General features: G+C 40.1%; 1 protein-coding gene across 1 annotated transcript in view; it reads left to right on the forward strand.

Moving 5' to 3' along the window:
• The window catches only part of colec12 (collectin sub-family member 12), a 39,719-nt gene that overhangs the window by 5,033 nt on the left and 8,258 nt on the right, over positions 1 to 26,428 (forward strand). Inside the window, exons 2-3 of the mRNA XM_008287689.1 lie at positions 437 to 487; positions 26,115 to 26,237. Of these exons, the coding sequence (XP_008285911.1) occupies positions 437 to 487; positions 26,115 to 26,237 (174 nt within the window). The remainder of the gene's footprint in view (positions 1 to 436; positions 488 to 26,114; positions 26,238 to 26,428) is intronic.

Consider the following 26,428-nt stretch of genomic DNA (forward strand, 5'->3'; position numbering starts at 1 on the left):
AGTGGGGAATAGCAGGCAGAGAGGTGTGAGGTTACATCTAAGGCATTGAAAGGTGGGAAGGAATTCAGTTTACAGGAAAAGCATCTAAATATATAACTCTGATACACAGAGATGAGTTTTTAGGTGTCATCAGTAACAGACTTTAAATGCACATTCTCTAAATAAGACTAAATACATTTAAAATGATCAGTTTTCAATAGCATTCTGCAGTCTTCATCAAGATTGCTGAGTTTACAGAAATTCGCTAGTAAAAAAAGTTCCTAAGTGAAATTTTAGCAACAGCCTTTTTTATGATTTATATGCTGGGACACTTATGTAATAACGTGACGTAATGCCTCCTTGTTTTTCCTGTAAAACTGCGTTATGATTCATTTTGTTACGGCAAATGAAATGGCAGTTTCACAGGTACTAATGTATTTCTGTGCTCTTCCTCCAGACGACTTCGCTGATGAGGAGGAGGTACAGTCCTTTGGTTATAAGAGGTTTGGTAAGTATCAAGTGACTTCTTGACTTCCAGCTGTGACCACCTTCACTTCGGTTCTTATTCCTCAGAAATCAGTGATGTCACTCCAAATTATTGTCTAAAGAATAGAGTATTTTGTTTGGCTGCATCCCACCTACACTCACTATAATCCTCAAGGTTAAATGGAGGCTGCACCTCATTTCCCAGAAACAAACTTATTTTTGGCTGCTGTGTTCATTTTTATTTCTCTGCTGTAACAGCAGTGGGGTACAGCAGGAAGGGAAACCGCAGCATTCTGGGTGTTCCTGACCACTTGATGACTTTGCAACGTTATCAGCATCAGTGCACTTTTGTTCCACCCAGCACAAAACTATGCAAAATCACTTGGTCTAAAATCAAATATTCACTCTCTAAATGGGTCTGCTCATTTCCTTTTTCTTTTATCCCCATATGTGGTTGTCAGGGCCAAATTTTCCAGACAGGTTCATATTTTTACCCGCTCATCAGGCAATAAAAGTGATACCCGCTCACCAGATGTTACTAACTCCACATCTGTGTGAAGCACATTGAAAATATGCAAAACCTCGTAATAAAAATAATGAGATATTATATTTTAGTCTCAACAGACTATCAGGTGTTAGCACCTAAAGCTATTTTAGTAAGTTTCTTTTTAATATCATTGTTTAGAAGCCTTCAGGTAGGTATGACCACAATATCTCAGATTTGGTCCTAGAGGAGATACTTCGTAAGAAAACTTAACTGCTAAATAACACAAAAATAATCATATGGGTGTTTTACCTTGAACTTTCTAAGCACATTTCTGCAGCCATGTAGTATTTCTATGCGGAAGTTTGACCATGTTACTGTTGCATACATATGGATTATAAAAGGCCTATCAGCTTTCTATGGCAACATTGATTACACTTGGCTCAGGTGGTAGAGCGGTTGTCCTCTGATCATAAGGTTGGCAGTTCGATCTCCCGCCCCTCCACAGTCGAAGTGTCCTTGGGCAAGACACTGAACCCAAGGTTGCTCCCAATGGCAGACTAGCACCTTGCATGGCAGCTCTGTCGTCATTGGTGTATGAATGGGTGTGTGAATGGGTGAATGAGAAAACATTGTAAAGCACTTCGAGTGCCGCCAAGGTAGAAAAGCAGTCCATGTACCATTTACCATTTACACTTTATCAACTGATGGCAGACAAAGAACTTCTGTATCATCTGAAAGGACATGGCAGCAAAAAGAAGTTCTCTCCAGGTTCTCTGGCTTCCTCCCACACAGTCCAAAAACATGTTGAGGTTAATTGGTGATTCCAAATTGTCCGTAGGTGTGAATGTGAGTGTGCTTGGTTGTCTGTCTCTAAGTGTAGCCCTGTGATAGACTGGTGACCTGTCCAGGGTGTCCCCTGCCTTCATCCTAAGTCAGCTGGGATAGGCTCCAGCCCCCCCGCGACCCTCATGAGGATTAAGCGGTGTTTGGAAAATGGATGGATGGATGGAACTTGTTGGGTAAATTTGTAACGTTAGTCTTATTCTCCACTGGAAAGCACCTTGGCTCAATAGCTGTTGTTTAAAATGTGCTGTATGAATACCAGTCACTTGACTTGACTTGACTTGACTTGACTATTGACTCAGGATTTGACTATATCTTTTACATTGTCTGTCAAAACAGTGGTCTGTAAATACAGCAATAATAGTTGTTACTTGGATACCATTAATGGCCGCCTGCAGCTATATTTTTCAGTCTTTGATCGCAATGCTGTGAAGAATTCTAACTGCAGCGTGATATATTAGTGTCTTCTCATAGCTTTCTGCTGCTTCTGTCCCAGTAGAGATCAAGTTACACTTTTGGTCGTCTGGTTTAAGAAGTGGTTTAGTGTGTGTGTATGTATGTGTGTGTGTGTGTGTGTGTGTGTGTCATACATGCACTCAGCAGCCATATGTCAAGAAGTGTGAATGCAATAGGAATCTACATCGTGTGTCATCACAATCAGTTTACACATGTACACAAATCTTACTGTGTTACACGTGAATGTGTGTGTTGATTTAGATCTTATTAGATCAAGAGGACAGTTTGGATTAACTTACTTAAAACAAACCATCATTCTTGTCGTAATGTGTGTGTGTGTGTGTGTGTGTGTGTGTGTGTGTGATTCAGACATGAGTTACACTGCACATTATTCATTCTGAGCATCTGGACTTTTTATGCAGCTGCTTGACCTCTGGTTACTAAACAGCTATACAGGAACAGATAAAGGTTAAATGAGCATTCCACCAACAAGACATATTCTTTGAATATCCAATATCTGCTGTTTGTAGATTTGGAACAAGTCAAAACCTATATAGAACTGCCCAAACAAAATACTCTGATGTATCAGAAGCTCTTGACATAGATTGGCCATGTCTTTGGAACTTACCTAAAGGGAGAAACACATATGTGGTTTTGAGAACAGTGATGTTGCTTCAAAAACTTCAGAAGACATACAGTTAGCATATGACAAACATCCTTTTCATACTCACCAAAGCATTAATTGACCCTCGACATCTTGTATCTAAGCATTACCAATTGCTGCGTTTCTGCAAATTTATTTATTTTGGGAAATAGACTTATTCACATGTGAAGTGTGAGTCAGATAGGAAGATCGATACTACTCTCATGTTTGTAGTGAAACTGTGGACATGGAGCAAGGAGGTAATTAGCCTAGCTTAGCATGAAGGTTGGAAGCAAAGGAAACATCTAGTCTGGACAGGTAATCAGTCCATCCAGCACTTCAATGCAGTGATTCCATCACAGTGACTCTTGAAAACCTAGAGTTTGACGGTTCTGCCCAGAGACCTCAGATGTTGTTCCTGGGATCTGCTGGAGCCATTCTCCAGTTTGTGGGACACTGCTCCCAGTGCCCAGTGATCACCACTGGAACCACTGTTGCCTATACCACCCCCATCTTTTTGGGTTCCTCATTCAGCCCTTGGTACTTCTCCAGCTTCTCATGTTCTTTTTATCTGATGTTACTGCAGCTCGGTATCACCACATCTATCACCACCAACACGATGTGTGGTTGGTTACCCACCACCACCCTATGGATCTTGTGCTAAGGGCCTGTTCTTGTGCAATCATGATCAGTGTCTTTGTGCTGTCCTTCAGTCCAGCCCTTTCTAGCTACTGGTAGGATTTCCTGACATCAGCCACTTCCTCTATCTGGTGGTGGTACATGCTGTGGAGGGGCTTGTCTCACCATGATGGTTGGGTCTCATCTTCTGCATTCCTGGGTCTCTGTTGCCTGAGGTAATCACTCAGCAGCTTGTCCTTGGGGGTCATCTTCAGGATGTTTTCCTGAATCTTAGCTGCTTCATCTTGGACAGTGGTGTGGACACTCCAGTCCTCAGCTGCCCTCGGCCTTCTTCTTATACAACCTGAAGGTGCGGGACTTGGGATGAAACCCTCAATGCATTGTGAGGAGCTTTCTTGTCTTCATATCGTGGCTTCCATCACCTCCTTTGGCCAGTTGATTATTTCAGCAGGGTATCGGAAGCAGGGCATATGTGTTGATGGCCTGGACCTTGTTCCTCCTATTCAGCTGACTCTTTACAACCTGCCTTACTTGTTGAAGATGTTTGACTGTGGCAGACAGACTGCAGCTTCCTTGTGGTTCCCATTTGCCTGCAGTATCCCAAAGTATTTGTAACTGTCCTGAACATCTGCAATGCTGCCTTCTCATAGTTGAAACCCCTTGGTTCTGATTACCTTTCCCCTCTTTAATACCATCCTGCCACATTTGTCTCGTCCAAATGACATCCTGACGTCGTTGCTGCAGATCCTGGTGGTGTGGATCAGGGAGTTGATGTCTCGCTCACTCTTGGCATACAGCTTGATGTCATCCATGTAGAGGAGGTGGCTGATGGTCTGGTCCGCTTTGTCTTTGTGATGATCTGGCTGAGGGGGTTTTGGCCAATTCTTGATGAAGGCTCTTAGTGTCCTGTTGATACTGTACAACTCCAAGCATTCCAGGATTCATGTGTGTGGCACTGAGTCATCGGCATTCTTGTAGTCAGTCCTGGCCATTCACAGGTTGGTCTCTCTGGACTTGCAGTTGTGGGTGACTGCTCTGTCTACTCGTAGCTGGTGCCTGCCTCCTCTGGTATTGCTACCAATTCCCTTCTGAGCATGGTTCATGTATTGTGCCATGTGCCTATTCATCTTAGCCGCTATGATGCTTAACAGGAGCTTCTGTTTTGTACACAGGCAAGTTATTGGCTGGTAGTTCGTAGGGATTGCATCTTTCTAGGGGTCCTTCATAGTAAGGACTGTTTGCCCTTGGGTTAGCCAGTCTGGGTGGGTCCTATCTGTCAGCAATTGATTTATTTGTACTGCCAGATGCTTGTGGAGGGAGTTAGCCTCTTTAGCCGGTAGGTGTGGATCATGACCAGACCCGGTGATGTCCAGCTTTTCATACCTGACACTCTTTAACAGCTTCAACAGCTTCATTCCACAAGCTGCACTTCTTTATTTAATTGCTTTTAGTGTTTGGGTCCTGAATAAAAGCTCTCTCATCTTGTTCATACAACTGTAATTTGATTTGATTGATTTGATATGATTTTCTTAGATATCTGCCATTGTGGTGTTCACTGGTTCCTGTTCTGGGAAACTGCAGTAATCATATATACATATGAAAGATTTTTTAGTTTTTATTTTATTTTAAATTTTTTATTTTTTTCTTTATTAGTTTTTTTAATAGTATGTTATATTAGGTAGCATGTATGCCAATACTGATGTATCTGTGAAAGGCTGAATAAGCAAATATTGATCAGGCTCTACTGGAAACTACATTTTTGCTTCTCTTTTTGTGCAATGATTAAACAGTCAAGATAAAACCAGTCGATTAGTGAGCTTTAGATGGTATAAGGAGATCTTTGTTGTAAGCTAACCTGCTCCTGCTGCAACTCAAAATTTAGCCCACTAATGTGCAAGTGACTGGCAAGCTTCTCATCTCTCACAAAAAAGGGGCATTTTCCAAAATGTTGAACTTGTTTAACTTGACAATGCATATCCTTGTGTTTCGGCAGAAAAGTATGTGGTAGTATGTCTTCAGTGAGTAGAGGAATAAGGTCCTTGACTCATTTTGACATCTGCTTTCCACAAGAGGTCTATTATCCCACTGAGAGTGTGTCCAAACCTGAGAAATTGCTGAGCAGCTTCCTGTGTCCATACTGGAAGTTTATTCAGTGCAAACCTATATACTCAGAAAGAGAGGGAGAGGTGGAGTATGCAGTATGGGCCTTCAGGGTCCAGGTCTGGGCTGTGCTGTGTCAGCAATGTGCCAAGGAGAGAGAGGGAAGAGGGGGTGGAAAAAGAGAAAAATATAACCTCAAGAGGACATGATTTCACAAAAAGTATATATACTTCCTTCTTCATGCAACAGCTCCTTTTATTATATTTACATCAGTCAGTGCCCAGTCATTGTTTTTGCTTTCAATAATCTGCTTTTATTTCTGTCTGATTCAAGAGGGAAACATTTGTCAATGGTTTTATTTTGAGCTGAGGAGTCGCATTCCTTGCCTGACTTATTTTTGGGAGCAAAACAGCAAGTGGTTTTAATTTACGGGGACTTTATTACCAGAAAAGAATGTTTTCTGAATGCCTGCCTGTTACTTACAACCCCCTCCAGGGCATGCATGCAAGCCGTTTGCGTTCCGTTGTCCTAATGAAAGATTACTTGCTCGTGTTTTCAATAAAGAGGAGAGAGGGAGACAACAATAAAGAACTATAGAGAAGCAAAAAAAAAAAGTTAACAACAGGGTAACAAAAGGAGCAACAATGACAGGTAAAACAACACAAAACGCTGCTGGATTGACTCCTCGTTGATTTTATTCCAGACCTGCAAAATCTGCAAGAGCAGTCTGTGACTGGTCCCAGGACGGTGGGTCAATCCTGGATTGACCAATGAAAGGCAGGCGGGAATGGATCCCAGACAAGGCAGAAATTGCTGCGTCCTGGTGAGGGCCAGCGTTAAGCATGCCACGGGGATTTCTGCTCAGGGCTTTGGAGGGGGGGCTGGTGTAGGTCAGCTGCAGGTCAAATGAACAGACCCCTTCACTCCAGAGTCTGAAGATTAAGTGTTGACTTAATGCAGTTGAAAATGGTTTAAATGCAGACAGTGATAAGAATAAGGCAAAGTCTGCTGCCTGCAGCCCATCTTACTCGTCAGGAATGGCATGTGTTCACACAGTGGAAACTATGTGCAAGACAGCATTTCTTCAACTGGCACATAATTGCGTACATTGCTGAACACAAGACTGACTAGTCATAAAATATCATATATTAAACCTTTTGAACCCCAAAACTCACTGGTATATTTAAAAGGCATGTAATGTTTTTACAAAAGCAGATAAATTACACCATTTATCAGAGCCTGAAACTGTAAAAACAGACAGTCACCAGATTTTTAGCTGTCTGATGGTCCTAGAAGTTCTCCTCTGCACAAAGATGTAGCCATTAGTGACTGAGCTGCAACCAGCAGTTACATAAAGGAAATTCTGGCACGTTTTGGTTGATCTGAACTGAACTGCAGGCTGTGTTTACACCGAACAGACAGGAGATATAAGTACGGAAACAAAATTAAAATGTAAGTAGTAACATATCTATAGTATTTGACATTTTTTATTCCTATTATTAAGAAAACTCAAGGGCAGTTGGAAAAACATTTTATATGTTGACTGCAATTTATTTTTTATTTTTTGTGTTAATGAAAATAATCAAAGAAATCCAACTTTTTTTCTTCTTTTTTTGATTTGTTGCATAATAACTGTGTTATGCAGCATAGAAGCCATTTGCTTCTAGTCATGGTTGTTCTGTTTTGGCCTAGGACTTTATATTGCTGTGAAAAATGAGCCCACGGTGAGGAAAAATGTGACAAAAAAACTAAATACACCCAGAAAATCCTTGGCGCTCAGAAGATTGAACAAAATCAGAGTTGAGACAGTTATGACTGTGAAAAAGAATCTTGAAGGGAAAATATTTTCAATCGTATTTTATTTATTTTTTTTATTTTTTCCCTTGGTTGTTGGACATCCCTAGAAAGTATCCATCCATCCATTATCTATACACCGCTTAATCCTCATGAGGGTCGTGGGGTGCTGGAGTCTATCCCAGCTGATTTAGGGCGAAGGCAGGGGACACCCTGGACAGGTCACCAGTCTATCACAGGGCTACACTTAGAGACAGACAACCAAGCACACTCACATTCACACCTACGGACAATTTAGAATCACCAATTAACCTCAACATGTTTTTGGACTGTGTGGGAGGAAGCCAAAGAACCCGAGAGAACCCACGCTGCACGGGGAGAACATGCAAACTCCATGCAGAAAGATCCCGGGTGTCCTCACCGAGACGCGAACCGGCAACCTTCTTGCTGCGAGGTGATGGTGCTAACCACCTTACAGCCCCCCTAGAAATTATAATAATGTTTAATTTACTTCCACTGCGAGGATTGGCCAATGATGCTCACATTGCCACTGTACTGGCTCATGACCAAGTCGTCCACACATTGTTACCCTTATTCGAGACCTGGCGACTTCTTAAAGCAATGTCACAGAGAAGTAGGATGTTGTATGAAGTTGAGCTGAGTAAGTTTTTATGTGCTTTGTATTCACAGGATAATTAAAACATGTACTAGTGGTAGTTTCCAAGTTTTGGGTCCTGTCTGCATACATTTTCAGGACATCCCCATGCCTTGCAAAAGAGAACCTTTTCAGTGCTTGAGTTATAAGAGCCTCCAAACATAATAAATACACAGCTTGTACAGGTATGTCGTAATATCTGACTTCCATCCAGGAGAGCAGAGCAGTGCTTTGTTAGAGGCCAGCATATAATGCTGGATTTGCCTCAACTGGACTACAATTTTAGTTGCCTAACCTCAACCACTACTCTAACGATACTGTAACCATAACAATTTTTTAGTTTCTGTCCCCAAATGAACCCTCCAGCAGAGTCTGACACAACAACTGAACGAGCATGAAAACATTGAAAATGAGATTCACAATTCACATAAGTCTAAAAACGAGAGGAAGCAACCCTGTCTACCAAGAAATGATGTTCCTATACAAGTAAACTGGATTCTCAATAAGATTTTGAAAGAAACGTGTTTTCTCCTGAAGCAGTAAGACTGTGACGTAGTAAGAAAAGCTTTCAGTTTGAAGGAGTCACAAAGTCTGGGTAAGGAGTTCGGAGGGGAGGATGGAAGCAGAAGTCAGTGACAGAACTTTCACCAAGAAGAGTGACGTTCACAACCCATGTGGGACCATTATTTTAACACTCAAGTTTCGCTTTACTTGTTATTTATGTTTGTTTTTGACTCACTGCTTGGTTGGGTTTAGCAACCAAAACTACATGGTTAGATTTAGCAAAATATCATGGTTTGGTTTCCACTTTCACCATGATAACTACGTGTTAGGAGCTTGGTTAAGTTTAGGCACCAAAATCACTTGGTTAGGTTTAGGAAAATAGCACAGTCTAAGTTAAAATATGACCCTTTCACAAAAATGATTGGTTACCCAGAAAATGAAGGAAAAACTTCAGGATGATGAGTCACACCCTATCTAATATATGAACTGGATGGTTGAACAGGAGCGACAGTATAAGGATGAATTAAATGGCAAAAACGTGTTGATTTGAGTTGTATTTGTGATACCTTGCAAACAAACAGGATCTGGCAGAAAATAAGTTTCTCGTCAATCGTAAGTAAGAATACAGATTAGTTGTACAGGAATGGTATTGTTGGGAGACAGAGCTGGAATGTTGGAGTAACATTTGCTAGAAACAGCAATGACGCACTGCTCAGCATATGTGTATGTGAATAGTAAAAGTATCAAAGTGTTGAAGTGGACTGCTTTGTATCAGAGATTAGACGTGCCCACACGATTGGACGTTAAGGCACATGTGACGATGAAGTGACTTCTGCTCCTGTGTGAACTCCAACAAGGCTCCATTTGTTATCGGTCCTGGAGATCACAATGTGTTCCAGCTGCCTTGACTTCCATCTTTTCTAGCAGGCATGCATTAGACACGTACAGCGCAGACATCGCTATGCAGACATGAAAGGAGGAGTTACAGTTAACTCAGTGAAAAAGGATCTCAGATATAAAACATGACATTTGCGGAGTTGCAGTGGAGCTTCTGTCAGAGTGTTTTTTTTTTATAGCCATAGTTGTTTTGACTGAAATTGGCTTAACCACCTCATCAAACTTTTTCACACCACTCACTGCTGCTTGTCCTCAAGGGATACGCGGGCCAATTTTAACGACACGCCTGAAACCAGCTGTCATCTGATAGGGTGTCGTCTCTCACATAATGGATGTTTGTCGAGCACCACATTCGCAGCAGGTTTTGGCTCACTCACAAGAATAACACACACAATATTGAAAGTGTCTGACTTTATTTTCTGTCAGAAGTCTCAGACGGGCTGGGTGAAGACGTTCTGTATATATCTCCACATCAGTGTTACAATTAATGGAACTCTTTTGGCTCCAAACATGGCCAATGTCAACTTTGCTGCTTCCTGTCTTTGAAAAACAGCAGAAAAGCTCAAATGAAAAATGTGTATTTTTCTTTGTTTTGCTGTGAGTCACAGCGCTGCTCACTGTCCGACTCTCACCCGGCTGTGCTGCTTTTGTCTCTTTGGTTGTGCTTACATTGGCCCAAAACCAGCACACTGCTCAGTGTTTTTCTTGTTTATGCTTTAATTCTTGTACTTTTGGAGATACTGATAAATGTCTGCATGTTACGCAAAGAAGAAGGCCATTTAGAGTTTTTTCATTTACTCAGTTTTCAAGTGTTGTAAATGAGCATTTCAAGTCAGACATGTGTTTGTATATTCACATCTGTACATCTGCTGCAAAGGAAAATATCAGAACCTCTCAGTCTGCTTGGGCAAACTTGCTTAATATTTATGTTTGCAGAAGTGATTGCACACTGTTCAGTACAATAGTTCAATGTTTGTTCACTCACATTAGTTAAAATCTGATTTTGTCTCTTGTAAAATCTAGTCACATTCCAGTTTTGAGATATCAGTCTTATTAATCCAATGGATGAAGGAATTTTGTGAGAGAAAAAACAAACTTAAACTCCATACACTGCCACTGACTTGAGGTTGATGGACTGATTTAGATTACAAATGACGAACATCATGCAGATTTTTGGATCTGAGGGTTTGACCTTTACCCGGTAGCATCACTGTACTCTAAAAGACTGTTGCCAGTGAAGTCTATGGACCAGACTACTGACTTCTGGGGAGACTGTTTCTGTAAAGGACTAAACTATTTTCCAATTTTCATGAGCTTAAAACTCTTACTTAATTGCCCATCTGCCCTTTCACTATGTGGTCTGATATTATGTCATGGTAGACATTTTTGTTTTCAGCCACAGATGTTGAAACCCATCAAATCCAAACATTTTTTTTTTCAATAAGCTCTTCTGAGACCATGGGAGGAAAAAATCTCCTCTTTAACAGGAGGAAACCCCCGGCAGAACCAGACTCAGGAATGGTGGTCATCTGCCTGGACTAGCTGGGTTGAGGTGCCTGATACCTAAAGGCTCTGCCTCCCTTTCTGTTTTTGGAAACTCTAGGAACCACAAGCAAGCCTGTACTCTAAAAGCTCTAATGTACAGAACTCTATGCTGGTTGGTACATTGAATCATAAATCATAGTAATGTGGATATGGTGTCTTGTGGCCATTTTTCTGGATCTGCCACAGAAGGCCATTTTTTTAGTTTCTGATGCACATAGTTGTTGTTGTTTTTAAAAGATATTTTCCAGGCTTTTTCACCTTTATTGGACAGGACAATGAAATGTGGGGGAAGGACATGCAGTAAGTAAGCTGCTGGCTGGACTTGAACCAGGGCCACTGCATTGGGGACTATAGCACTGTACATGGGTCACCGTCTTATACGGTTGAGCTACCGGGGCGCCCGCTCTTTTTAAACTTTTAAACAGGCACCAAAGAGCAAGAACTGCTGTTTTACAATGACTGAAAAAATCTGATTTCTGGTAGCAAGTTCAGATGTCTTTAACTAGGTACATTTTTCATTGCTTTGCAAGCTTTTGTTTTCTTTTTTCTTTCTTTTTTTTTTAAACCGCTGCTGTGCAACAATAAACAAATCTCAAGGGGGATATTCCAAAACCTCAGCAGATCCTGTGAAAACTGTCTGCATGATCAGATTGCACTAGCAATAAGTACGAAAGTATTATTTTTTTGTACTGTGGACAATTTGCATATGATAAAAAGTTAGGTTAATAGCACTTTGCATAACTCTCCTACTCGTCTTGATATGGGCCACAGTAAAACTAGGGTGGCCTGAAACAGCAGCTAGATACCATCTTCTGTGGTCAGCGTCTTTCCCCACAAGTAAAGCCGGTCTTGGCGGGATGACTGGCTGGGTCCACACTGTGTGGTTTTATTGGCTCTACTGGGTGATGAAGCTTGAAAGTGCTGTGTGGTGATGGGATAGCGTACAGCACAAACTCAGCCACACTCAGGCTGATGAACATCAGGCTGGGCGATGATTGTTGCTGATTCAGTATCGTAAGTACTTCCACGGCAGCCCACCCAGTAGGCATGACCACACCAAAACCCAACTGCACAGATGTTCTGCTGTTAACTCGACACCCGAGCAGTGGTTTTGGGCTCACATGAAGTGTAATGAAATATTCTTAACCTGTGCGACAAAATATGCCTCAGTTTATTTGTGTTCATGTTGTGGTGGGGAGGTTGTGATTAGTTGGGCTTTGCAACTGATCTCACTGTGTCCGATTTTTAAAGGCCAAGACTGTTCTCTGTGAAGCTTCACAACAAATACAAAATGGCCTTTTCTCAGAATAACATGGTTGTGATTAAAGAATAATTTGATGCCAATCACTCTTTTGTAATCCACATTTTACATTTGGACCATTGAATATTTTTCCTATTAAAAGGAAAGGGGGGTGGGAGTTGGAGAACTAATGAGATCAGAGATGCAACACATTGCTACATGGAAGTCTCAGTTAAAAATATAACGTAATTTAAGTTCTTGCTTTACTAGACCCTCTTGTGCACTTTGCCTAACCCTGTAAATGACTTAAACCGGTGACGGAAACAGTTTTATATCTTGTGTGGGTTTATTCACTGAAGTGGCCAGTGCTTGTTTCTTGTGGTTTCTTTTAAAATAACTATGTTCCATGTGTTGGCAGAACACATCCAGTACTGAACCTCTAAAACACAAAATTATCCATGAAGCATCCTTCACACTGCCGTTAGTTTCAGTTGGGTGTGGTGCTGCTATAGCAACCTGTTCTGGCACAGCTTCACTTTAGCAATAACTGACAGTGCGGCATCCACCATTTGATCACATGCCTGTGTTGGTGCATTGTTCTACTAGTTCTTGTTATGTTTTTTGACTTTTGATGTGTCTGTTTGACTGTGTTGATTCTTCCTGGCATGTGAGTCAGTGTAACTAATGCAACAGACAAACTGCCTCTAATATGGTGGTAGATCAGCTGGAGACCCACGTTCATTCAACCTTTGTTTAAATTCTGAACACATTGCGGTGTGGAGGCCTTATTTGCAATGTAGCTGAGCATAAAAACAAAAGATGTGAAACTTGGATCATAATAACAATAAAATATTAAAAGGCAAACTTAGCAGAATAATAAAAATATTCATTAGAGCATTCAGGTTTTCAAAGCAACTGAATCAACTAAAACAAGAAACGCTGGAAGTAAAATAAGATGAAATGATAAACCTGAATTGTCCTAAGGGTAAAAATGAGTTAAGCCTTTGATTGTTCTGCGGGTTATTCCAGATTGCAGGTTCACAGTGGGTAAAGCTACATTTTCCAAGCTCAGTAAAAACAGCCAGTTATTTGAGCATGTTCAGTAGGGGCCCACATTAAGAGACAGTAATGAGTCAATGTAAGGGTTTATAAAAACAGTTAGAGCCTTATAAAAAACAACAACAACAAAAAAAAAATCATGTCTTACTAAAAAGAGCCCTTCCTCAGCATACAGCTCACGCTAATGAGTATTATACTTACCACCAGTAATAGATCTTAATGTAGAGTGATAAACAGTTGTTGAAGTGTCGAAGAGTCACCATTGATGCATGTATTTCACCACAAAAGTTACCATAATCCAACACTGATAGAGAAGTTGACTCACTAAGTGTTTTTCTACAGTGCAATAGGAAACATGATTTATTTCTCCAAAAGAAACCAATTTTTGATGTAGTTTGGTCACCAGGATGGACACATGAGGTTTAAAAGCCAGTTTCTCATCTACCTACATTCCCAGATATTTATGCTCTGTAGCACCCAATATGTCAGAGTAGAGATCATCAGATTCCCAAAAGCAATGTTTCTGGCTCTGGTGAAAACTCTTTACTTTGTTTTATCTGCCCTGACAACCAATTTATGCTTTTGGAGAACGTGTATCTTAGGCAAGCAATCCTGAGGGGCTTTTACAGCCAAATGTATGTTGTCTGCACTACAGTCCAATATTGTGTCATCGGCATAAAGATATACATTACAATGGAACGGAACTGGCCCCAGGATTGAGCCTTAAGGGACCCCTTTTTGGAAGTTTCACAAATGTATAAGACTGAAAAGGATTTTGTTTTAAAAACAAAAAATATATAATTTCTTTATTTTCAAGAATGGATGAAATTCAGTGGAGGTCTTTAGTGATGGCTACTGTCTTTTCTGGGCTTAGTTGTTCTCAACTGCAACACAATTTCTTTTTGACTCTGTTAAAACAAAAAGTAAAAGTCACAAGCCTCTACTCATTAGAATCAATTCTACCAACCAAAGTCTTTATTATTATTACATCCTTGTGTTTTGATCCCATTACGACTGATTTACTGACATAGAATTCACAAGGGGCTGTTAAAGACAAAGCTATCTGGTTACATGAGACATATGGTGACCCGCCAACTCACATATCTCTTGCTAGCTTGGTACTACAGCTCCTGGCTGCAGATTTTTATTAAATGATTACAAGGGAAGGAAAACATGGAGTTTCATGATTTAAATTATTGGCTAGAAATTCCTGTTGAGTTTAAGGAGACATCACTTTCCCATCAAGTAAATCAGACAGAAAAGACATAATTTTTCTCAACGTCCATGTCACAGCCAATTGCAGACTAATGCTTCTAGAGAGGGTCAAACTTGATTCGTTTTCATATTGATATGTTTGTGTATCCATTTCTTTTTTAATGTACTATTCCTTACTGTCTGTTACCTGTAGTCAAAGTCTTGTTAATGGTGACTCATAGTTTGCTGATTTGTAATCACTATAATCAAATTTGTTGTCCAGTTTTGTTTTCATGAAGTTTTACAGTTACCTCTCGAACAAACTTTAAAGGGTCTTTAAAGGCTGCTGCAGTCTTCAACCTTAATTGCAAACATTGCTGTGCACCTTCGTGCATACTCAGGACCGGAGAACATGTATCGTACATTTTTAACAAGTCATAAGTCAAAGCCCAGGGAATGAATACCCATGTGGTAAGAGTGACATGGTGAAAGTGAGGATCAATGACCCACCCCCTCTTCTTCCTCTCTGAGGTTCACATGGTCCTGTTTTACTTGAAATAACCTCATTCCAACATGCCAACACTGGAACATGAGCAGGAGGAGCCAGGGGGTCTCTTGTTCTCCACTCAGCCTAATAAACTTAGTTTATGGCTTCCATGTTTTTCTAAATTCATGCATGTGAATGGTGGTTCTTATAAATATCTGTTTTAAAGAAATACTTAAAAACAAAGAAAAAAGAAAAAAAGTAGAAATATTGCTTTTCCGTTGTAAATACACTATCCCAGAAGCACATTAGCTGAAAATTTGCAATGCAAAGTGCAGAACAATGTATACTTTAATAGATTACATTAGCAGCATGGACATAAGAACGGCCTGCAATTTAATGTCTGTCATTTTCTTTCTTAGCTTCCCATCAAAATAGAGTTTTTTTACATTAATTTGTGTGATAATAAACTACCTGGCTGGCCCTAAATATCCTGGAACGTGTTTAGTGAAACTATGGTATATTTATGCGTAGTGGTCCGTTCTGTGCACAAAAAAAGCAAATGGTTCTTAGAACCCGTGGTGGTTTTAGGCCAGTTTCTGGAATATCAAATAAACTGTCTCTAACAACATTAATTCATATTTTTATTGTACTTGACAAACTGGACGACTAGCCTATTTGTGAAGCTTAAATACAGTTAAGTGGTTAGTCAATCTGCAATAACATGCATATTTGTGTGTGCCTAATTAAAACAAAAACAAAAACAAAAAACTCTTTTTTAATAGTATTATGCAGGTGTTATTTGAGTTGCACTTCACAGCCTTCCCTGGGAATATTAATTCTCAGTTACATTAAAAAAACACCCCCTCCTTCCCACATTACCTCTGCCTGCCAGCTCATGATGGACATGATTGTATTTCACAAGGCAGTCAACAGTTGGTATTTTTTGCCCTGAGAGCAGGTGTGATTGACTCCAACTGTGCATCTCCTAACTTCATTGCACTGTCATTCCAGGAGAGATGAGACTGGATTCTTAATAAAAACTGCTGACTGGAACACAAACACTTTCTGATACCAGATTGTGCCGTGCAAAGTATCCCCAATACAGTGGCCCAGCGTTGTTTATGAGGCACACTTGCGTGCTTAGAAGTCAGTCTCTTGGGATTACGATATATGACCCATTTGTCATAGTCTGCCTTTCTCTAATCAACCACAGATGGAATGACAAAACCAGGTCTAATCAACTCCATGTTCATTGCTTCATTGGATCTGAATCTCTATTTTAATAGACCATCTAACTGTTTTTTCCTACCAGTTAAGCTCTGTTTGTGCTTTTTAGCACTTTGAAAAGAGAAAAAAAAAAAAAACACAGCAGACTGCTCAATGAGCAAGAAATGCACCATAAGGTTTCCCTTCTAAACAGAGCTCTGGTCCACTGTTTTTGTCAATTTGCCCAATTCTTTCAGTGCACACGCCACTGTTTATTCTTTGTTCTCCATTGTTACAGAGCTTCCATGGAACTCCATAAGCATGACAGAGTATTTGAGAGACTTGCAATTATACAAAGTTTGCAGACAAGGTTTGTTTCTGAATAGAATAAGAAGCAGGTGGCATTACACAAGACTGCCGTGGCCCCTGAGTAGAATATGTAAACAGGTTAAGGTGATTATATTTATATTTTCTTCTACCAAAATAGACCAACTAAATGTTCTAAAAGCTTATCTTCATGTAAAAACGAATAGCAAAAAATCATATGTAATAATGGACTGTATGAAAAATATCAGTGTGGGAATAGGGATTGAATATAAAAAAAGTCATTTTTGAAAATAAAGCCATTCCCATTTTTTCCCTAATTTTTAATATTTTGAGATCTCTGCCCCCAGTATTTTAAGTGAAATACCTTAAAAGTCGTGTTTTTGTGCAGCGATAAACCTCTCCCACTGCATTTGCCGTGCTTGGAACACTCCCTAGAAGCCTGCAAGCACAACAAGAACCATCTGCAATGCGCTTTGGATCTCCTTCACTGTCACACAATGGCAACCCTTCAACTTGAATTTCATTTTGAGGATGAGGAAGAAGTCATAGGAAGCCAAAGCTGTTGAGTAGGAGAGGTGGTGAGTGGTGATTGTGGTGGTGCAGCTGAAAAACCTTTTCCATCATTTTCTGTTGTGCCACAGTTCAAGTCATTTTCACCATTGTTCCCCTTCTGAGACTTAACAATAGAACCCAGTGTTTAGGTCACTCAAGGGTGATTTGAATCTTGACTAAAATGCCCATGTACACCTGACCTGATGCACCTTGGACACATCTTGGAGGTTCTTCCACTGCAACAACTGCTGTTTGGTCCCTGGGTTGTGGCTGTGGCTGCCATCACCAGCGATAATCCTCAACATGATGGTTGGGTCATTCTGAGCTTGGAACACAGATCCTCACCGACATGTCAGTGCTGGAATCACAAATGTATGCCAGCCGGTGGTCACCAAAATATGTGCAACACAGTTCCTGATGGTCAGGTCAGGATTCTACAGTGTCACATCAAATCCAGTAAACAGACTCTGAACTTTTTGATTGGACCTTGTATTTTCTTTACAATATATCTCACAAAGGCACTAAGAAACTGGGATGAGAATACCTTTACGTTGTAGTCAGGCTTGAGGGGTGATGGCGTGCTGATGTCTTCTAAAGAAGATATTGTATATCCCAGTATGGTGTTATGGCCTTCAGCCAAGGCCTTCAAAGAACTCTGTTCAGCTTTGTCAGCTTTAGGCAATATGTGTATGTGTGCACGTGTGTGTATATAATGAGAGCATCTCTTCCTGTTCAGACATGTAGCTGTCCATATGTTATTTTTCTCTAAACAGCTCAGCACAAATCTGTCCGTAAACCACTGATCTCCTGACTCATCACGAAAAGGAAGTGAGCACCACTAAAAAGGTTTCTTATAAAAACACCCAAAATAGCCAAATGGGGGCAAAGTTAAAAATTTAGCCACTTATTCTTATGATGCTTGGCATGAAGGGATGATGTATCAAATGTTTGCATGCGTCCTTTGATTTGGCTCCACTGTAACAAGGTCCAGATGTGCTGCAGGGCTGGGGCCCAATTTAAAGTGTCATAAACCTGTTCACAGGGAGTGAAAAAAGCAAGAGCCAGGCATGCTAGGCTAGCTCAGCAATTCAAGCAACCTAATGTCTTAGTAATTTGTCTCAGTGGTAACTTCCCCTGTTGGATAGTGCTTACTTGTTAACATTCCAGTTGGCGACTGTTAGCTGAAGAGCCAGAGGGGGACACCATGACCCCAGCACACCTTGTAGACCAGCTCAAAGCTTCAGCTTGCTACCAAGAATGGAGTCTGATGCACCAGTCTTCAGTTCTTTAAACCAAAGCTGCATGAGGCAAAATAAACGTGCAAATACATCAGTCATTGTTGTTGTTATTGTTGTTGTTGTTTTACTTATTTGGATTGCTGTTAAATTTCATACAGATGTTTGTGATCACCAGAAGATGAATACTAATTAGTCTGGTGATCCTCTGACTGTTTATTGACAACCACTACTATGATTTTGACATTTGAGGGACATTTATTAATGACTGCTGGATGGATTGCAGTGAAATGTGACTGGCAGAATGCTGACATTCCCTGATGAATAGTCATCCTGTTTATTGTGGGACAAACACAACCAGCTTCAGCTCTTGGTAGTCAGTGAGTGTAAATAATGAGTTCAAACTAGACTTTGGATAGACAAACTACAGGACCACAATTAGTTGTTGCTGTTTTTTTTTTACTCTTCTTAAATCTTCACATACAAATTACTGTGGGCTCATTTTTCACTGAAATGTAAAGTCCTGCACCTCTGTGGAAACAACACAACCAAAGCGAGAGGTATAGGGAATGTCTTTTGTGCAGTATGCCATGGTTATAATGCAATAATTGATTTTTGTTTTTTGTTTTTTTTAAGAAAGAAAGACAAAAATAGGTCAATATCTTGACTGTCTATTTTACTAAACTTGGAAAAACCAGGATTCAACAAGTGCAATTTTTTCCAAGTACCACCAGACTCTAAACATGATAGATATTAATTGACTTAAACTTTTGAATTGTCTCTATACTTGTAAACACAACCTGCAGTTTAGCCAAAAAAAAGTCCCTAAATGTTTGTCTGTTTCTCAATCTGGTTAAAAGCACAGACTTTATTTTTAGCATTTTTTTAAAAGAAGACATGCAGAATGAAGTGATTCTGATTAAATATCACAATGTTAAGCTTGGATTCGGGTACGTTTCCCAGCAGGACACATCACAGTGTAGGAAACCTGAAAATCCAACTATTCTTTCTCTTTATGCAGTTTCTGGTTCTGCTACAAATTTTTGTGATAATTTTAAAAAGACAACATGCCTTTTAAACCTACCTGTTGGTCTTTAGTCCAGATAATTAGAATATTTCAAGTAAGACTGGAACAATTTGAAGAAAAAGGTTTTACAGAGGATGGCCCCAAAACTTTTAAAAAATCACACAGTAACAAAGTTAAATGCCTTTAGAGTATTATTAATTATTAATTAATTAGTCATATGTTGCCATTTATTTATTATTATAAAAATGTCCTTGTTATCTTGGGGATTCGCTTTTAGTTTTTTTTCCCTGTTGTTGCTTCTGGATGTCGTGCTGCTGGCTTTAACCTTCTTGAGAAACTACCGCTTTCTGGACGGTTTATTTTTGAAACTGACTTGAAACTGCAGATGTGGAGGCAACATCTTTTGTGAGCCAGTGAAGTGGTGCAGTAACGCAGATTATGAACTTGTAATTCCTAGTGCCAACCAATTGTAAAACCCTGATGCTGTACTGCTTGTTAAAGCCGCATTACCCAGTTAATATTAGCTGCTTTTATGTTGGTCAAACAATCAGAAAGAAAGGATCCTTTTACAATTACCCTTTTTCACTGCATTATTTTACCTGCTGTGTGCCCTACATTATATCAAATCAAGTTATTTTTACCAGTTGAATTAGCCTGAAAGGACCAATTTAACTGATACATGGAATGCTGTTTTTCCATTTGCCAGAAAGTGACTGCAGTCCCTACATGGTGAATAGGATGTTATTAATGCAGCAAAAGGGCTTGACTTAATTCATGAGGGTTATATTTTAAAGACTATAGCTTACAGGATAATTGCACAAGATGTAGTTTCTTTATTTTACATGCAGGCTAAAACCCATCTGTTTACTAATGTATAACAGCAACTCATAAAATGCATACAGACTAAATTTCAGAAACAATACTGATATTGCCTATAATCAGTAAATGTAATCCTGATTACGTTATCATCTGCAAAAAATGTTTTGGTCACAATTATTTGGTTACAAGAAATGCTCAAGTGTCACAGAGAAATGCCTTTGCTGTTACCATAGACATAACGTAGTGTGTATTTGCATGTTATGACTGTTTGGTAAAGATGAAAGCAGCTGCAGTAACATAGCTTTAACAATCACTCTGACATCAGTTTTTGGCAAATAATCCCTTTTTTGCACGACACAACACCAACACACATGTCCATCATTTTCTCATTCTCAGTGGTCCGCTGTGGTTCTTGTTTGTTTTGATAAACTCTACATTTTTGTGTGTCTGCTTGTGTGTGTTTTGGTTTGTTGAAGCAATTTTTTAAACCTAATTGTTTCAATACAAGTCTGATTATGGAAATTACAAACTATAACTTGAACCATAATTATATGTAATGGTGGTTTTGACAGTCTGTACATTTGTATATACCACATAATAGTAGAACCACTAAAAAGGAAAGTATTTACATTCCCTTCGGGAAATGTGAGACAAAAATGCAGCATTGGCAGCGTTCTGATCTATCAGACTCTATCCAGGTGGAGCAGAGCAGCGTGGCCTGTCTGTGTGACTGCTGGTTTCTGGCCTGTGACCATATTCAACTTTCATATAACACAAAATGGAAGGCTGTGAAGTGAAAGAATTCCTGTGGTAGCCACCCAGTTACAGTATATAACATAGTATTAACACTCTGCACAAAGGCTCTTCACACAAAAAGGCTCTAGTCTATACAGGCTTTCTTTGTGTTGCCATGGAAATTTCCACTGCTGGCCCAGAGTGAGACGGGGCATGCAGGCAAGTCTAATGGCAGGTACATGGAACAGAGGAATAACTGATGTATTTTTTTTCTTTGACTGACTCAGAGTCCAAATGAAATACAGCTGTTTTACAGACACCACACCGAACTGCCCCCATCTCTCTCTGTCTGCTTCCCCCCCTCCCCCTCCCCTGATCCTCAGCCTCTGGCTTTCTTCACTTTCACAACAACAGTGAAGTAATTAATAATGATATAAGTGATCCACAACTGAACATAACTCCTTCGGTGTACCAATGCAAACACAAATCACTCAGGAACATCTAATGCGATCTATCGGGACAGTCAGTCAGCTGCTCAAAAAATATATTGTTCGTGCAGATATTTCTCCAAAGCGTCACTTTACAGATGTCATTAATTTTGCTGGAATTTGGACACAAATGTGACCAGATGAAATGCCAGGGCAATCCATTCAGTAGTTGTTGAGACATTTGACTCAAAACCACAAATGTCAACATCATGTTGCCACATTTTGGGGAGACTGTGGCTCAGGTGGTAGACTGGATTTTCCACTAATCTGCTGGTTGGTGGTTCAGTCCAAGGCCCCTTCATGTGTGGAAGCATCCTTTGGCAAGACACTGAACTCCAAGTTGCTCCTGGTGGCAGGCAAGCAGCCATGTGTGAGAATGTTTGAACGGGTGATGAGAAACACAGTGTAAAGTACTTTGTATAACTTAAATAAGGTTAAATAGGAACTATACTATTAGAGGAAATGTCTTAATGTTTTTCAATGTCCTAATGTATATTAATTCATTCTCTGGAAACCATAAATATCCATTCACTAGTTGAGATATGGCGGTCTGGACCAAGAGAGACAAGCGATAAGGCAATGTTCATGCATTTTTGGAAAATATGGTCATTTTTGTTGTCATCCATGAGCTCAGCCTGTATACAAATGGGCCAAAACTGGATGTACATAGTTTTCATTTGACAGCAGTCATATGTAAGCCAGTATCCTCCACCATACCTCTGCTCTTTCTAGGCTTCTCTGGCATTTATTTACCTCTTGGGGATTATATGGCTCAAGTCCAGCCTGTTGATTGGGACGTTCTGGCTGCCGTCCAGCTTCTAAACTCTCCCGTGTTCTGCACCGGGCCTTTCAGTTTAGCAATGTGTTTTCAGTCAGCTCATGACATGCATGTGTCAGCATGTTTATGTACTGTGGTAGTTTATACATAGAGAGCAAGTAGTCACAGCGGTACTATGAAAATGAAACATGACGTACTTGCTGAACAATGAGGTACATCATGCGGTGGGTTGTAATGCAAAACTCGGTAGGCAGTCAGTGCAGAGATGAACTGAAGCACTTGGTGACTTTTGGATTTAAAGACTTTATTTGATTTACTTTCAACAAAATTGAGCAACCAATTTTTCATGACCCTCAGATTTTCCATAGTGAGTTTGAAAAGATTGCACATGTTTGCTTGCCAAACACTTTCCTTGGAATATCATCATCAGGATAATGGACAACATGAGCTCTACTGATACATTCTGTATTTCACAATGGTACATACCTTAGCATCCTCTGTGGATTTAACTGTGACAAAACAAGCCTCAAGTTGTTTGGCCCATATTTAACATGGATATAGAAACCCAGTAGTTCTATTTTCTTTCTGGATTCTATGTAACAGAATCCTGCAGCTACCTTGGAAGTGTTTTCTCGTCATCATTACCACATCAGGCAGAGTTGTTGTTTAAGCAAAATCCTTTGGAGTAGAACCAGTGGGAAAATGTTGCACCCCTGGAAGGAGCTACCAGCTGCTCTGCCCAGAATGAATTAGTTCAGTGTAGGCGTCAGTGTAGGGAGAACATGTAACACTGATTATACAACACAGTGTGTGCTAAACAGTACCAGAGGTAACTCTAGGAGGTTAAAGGTTTACATAGAGATTCTGTATGTACATTAGTCCTGACACTGAAAGCACTTTTGGCTGTCTTTGGTTGAGATTTTATAGCCATCAAATTGTTTTTTCATGATGGACAAATAGCTTGAACAGCTACATTCCAGACCAGGATCCCAAAGGTGACTGTGCATTTTCCATTGCTGCTCCTCTCTGTTCACCTCAACAAATCAAACAAATACAGTTAAAATCCTCTCTTAAAACTCTTTATTTTGCTTTTGAGTCTGCACAACCACATTTTATTTTGCCTGCAGCTTTAAGGTTTAGCTGTAAGATTTAAAATGCTCTATAAATAAACCAACTTTACTGTCTGTTCACATGGTGACCAGGCGAGACACCTGATCAAGTGGCTCTGTTGGTTTTTTTAATGCTTTATTTCTGACTTTTTAAATCTTGAAACATTGTTCTGGTTGTTTCATGAATTACCACAGTGCTTTAAAGTACTTAGTTATGTAGTTAGAATAGTAAAACATGATTACAAGACTGTTAAAACCAGTAAGGGGTGCAGCAGGTGTAGTAATAACACCATCATTTAATTAGCAGAGGCATGAGAGGGCTTTATTTTTATATTAGTAGTGGGAGGTTGTATCAAAGTTAATAACTGAAATATATTGTTTGGCAAAAGCCTGAGTGAAGAGAAGAAGGGTTTCGACTGCAAGGAAGTATTTGAAATTCATTGCCCCTCCAACCAAGAGGAACACTCATATAATATTGCCTCAGTGGTCCAGTTCACACAAATACCACTCCTGCCTCCCTCTTGACCCAGAACCTGCGGACGCTCGACTGCTTGTTTACATGGTGTGATGTTGTCCTTTAAGCAGCATGTGGTGGGACCAGTGGGGGATTCTCTGATGGACCTCTCCACACTCGCTCCCAACGTGAGGCTCTCAGTACACATAAGGACAACAGTGGCCCACATATCCATGTCTAGGTCCATGGTTGGGCCCCTTTGAGGTGGTCAGACATGATGTTTGCACAGATGTGTGGGTCCAAAGCTAAGAGGCCAAGCCTCCCATACCCCTCTGGTGGTCTCGGCCCACCCCTGACTGGGAAAGATGGAGCCGCAGATTCGGTCCCATCACGGGTGACATGACTTAAAGGGACAGAGCTGGGCCTCCAGTACTGTTCAAGGCAGGAAGTCATGTGAAGATGTCAGCCCCAGCTGTGCAATATTTCCCCAGTGGAAACAGTCGACCTACCCTTAATGCCCAGGGACATGTTTTGACCAGAGGACAGCGTCACCCGAAAGCATTATCAAAAGCAGTACTTGTTCAGAAATGTTTAATATCAGATTTAAAAGCCAAGTTGGAATATTTATTGTTTTATATAACACAAAGGTGATTTTAGTCCTTGGTCTAAACTCGAGAGCTCAAATTGCGGTCAAAACTACAGCATTACAAGTATAATGTCTTTATCAATAATTGCGTATATGTGGTTTTGTGTCACCTCTCATAGATTTAAAGAGAACAGTTTATTACAACTTTGGTTTTATTTATAAAAGAGGAGCAGTCAGGGTCTCCAACAGGTTATAAACAAACCCAGAAGTAAGCCAAACCTGCAGGGAGAACACTAAGCTTTTTAACCCTGCTGTCTCCTTTAAACACCCGTCATATTTCACAGACAAGCCTCCTGGTTCATCTTTGACCTCCACATAAAGTCTGTTGAAACAGGCCGCCTGCTTCCATCTGTATGATAGTATGACTCTTTCACCCAATAAGACCTGTCTGTAGCGATGCTACCTCATTCTGTGTTTCCAGTAATTGGTTTGGATAATTCAATGTTGTCATAATTAATACATAATATATCACAATTGGGATTGCTGATTATAGAAGTCCTTCTCTGGTTGATTAAGCCCCTGAAATCTCATCTCTGTGTATCAAAGTTACATACTTATACTTTGTTTCCATTAAAATAATCCATTCCTGCCCTAGAATGGCTTAGCTGTAATGCTACACTGTGGCTTCTTACTTGCTGCAGCTTGAGCACACCAGCTCACCTATGACACCTATGCTCAAACACTGTAAAACTACTCTGTGCTATGCAATGACAAGTTGGAATATTGGAGCAATTCAGCCACACGTTGAAACTGGAGACCGATTTTGTAGAAGAATAATGATACAGAAGGTCCCACTGTGCAAGTTTATACGGTCGGTTCCTTATAAATGGAGGTCTGAAACTGTGTTTGTAAGACATTAACCGGTACACTGCTGCTTCATAATACTAAATCATGGTGTTGACTTCTTCTTCCAGCATATAAAATACACTATATGCACATGCAAACAAGGTAAAAACTTTTTTTTTTTTTTTAAATTTACTTCAAAGGGGTCTTTTAAGTGTGTTTGATATTACATTAATAAACATGTATTTTAAACATATTGTCTTTGCTTAAGCTTTGACAAAGTTTTACAAGTTTCCATATTTTTTTTTCTTCCTGTAAAATGTGATTTAAAGTTTGTTTCACCTACATAAAGACCTTCATTGCCTGTTGTGAATGTACAACAGCTGCCCTCTTGCTCTGCTTGGCAGAGGCTACTTGGTCACTTCTAATGAAGTCAAGTAAACATCCTGCCTGTAGTACAATGTTTAGCGTTGTATCACTTAGTGTTCGTGATTTTTAGGAAGTAGTGCTGAACATCTGTGACATGAGTGACCAAAAATTTCACTGCACTGTTGTTGTAGGTTGGATGGCAATAAGGAATGACACAGAAGGGGAATGGTACTGTTTGGTTTGGTTCTTCTGTCGTATGGGTAACACATGTGCTGTGTTTTTGTAGTGAGTCTTCTTGCCTATTCATGAGGCCAAATGTTTTCAATTGATACTTGGCTGAAGAAAGGCACAGCGTGTCCCACTGTAGACATGCAGGACTAAACTTAGCAATAAATGAAACAAAAAAAAGTCCCTCTGTGAATGAAAAACTTTAGCTCATTTTTATTAACTCCCATCTCCAGTTGCACAATGTACGAGTTACTACTGCCTCCCGACATTGTATTGTGTTACCGGAATGAAGCAGGCTTACTGCATATTAAACATTTGATTTGTGACACAGATCCTGTTGTGTGTTGCAGGGATTCAGGAGGGTACAGAGTGCACCAAGTGTAAAAATGACTGGGCATTAAGGGCAGCCATTGCGCTCCTGTACGTGCTCTGCGCCCTACTCACCATAGCGGTGGCCGTCCTTGGATACAAAGGTAAGTCAACACTGAAGGTCGGACCTGCTTCTTGTACAGTATTGTAGTTTCCCATGTGTCTGCTGCAAACCTTCACATCTATAGATTTTAAAGCTGTGGCTGATCTATGCAGCTTTAAATACATATAGCCTCACATTCAGTGCTGATTTAGGGTAGGTTTTGAACTTTCAGCAAGAGTTCAAAGGTTCTTA

This window comes from Stegastes partitus, unplaced genomic scaffold, assembly GCF_000690725.1.
Source record: "Stegastes partitus isolate 25-593 unplaced genomic scaffold, Stegastes_partitus-1.0.2 Scaffold513, whole genome shotgun sequence".
Lineage (NCBI taxonomy): Eukaryota > Metazoa > Chordata > Actinopteri > Pomacentridae > Stegastes > Stegastes partitus.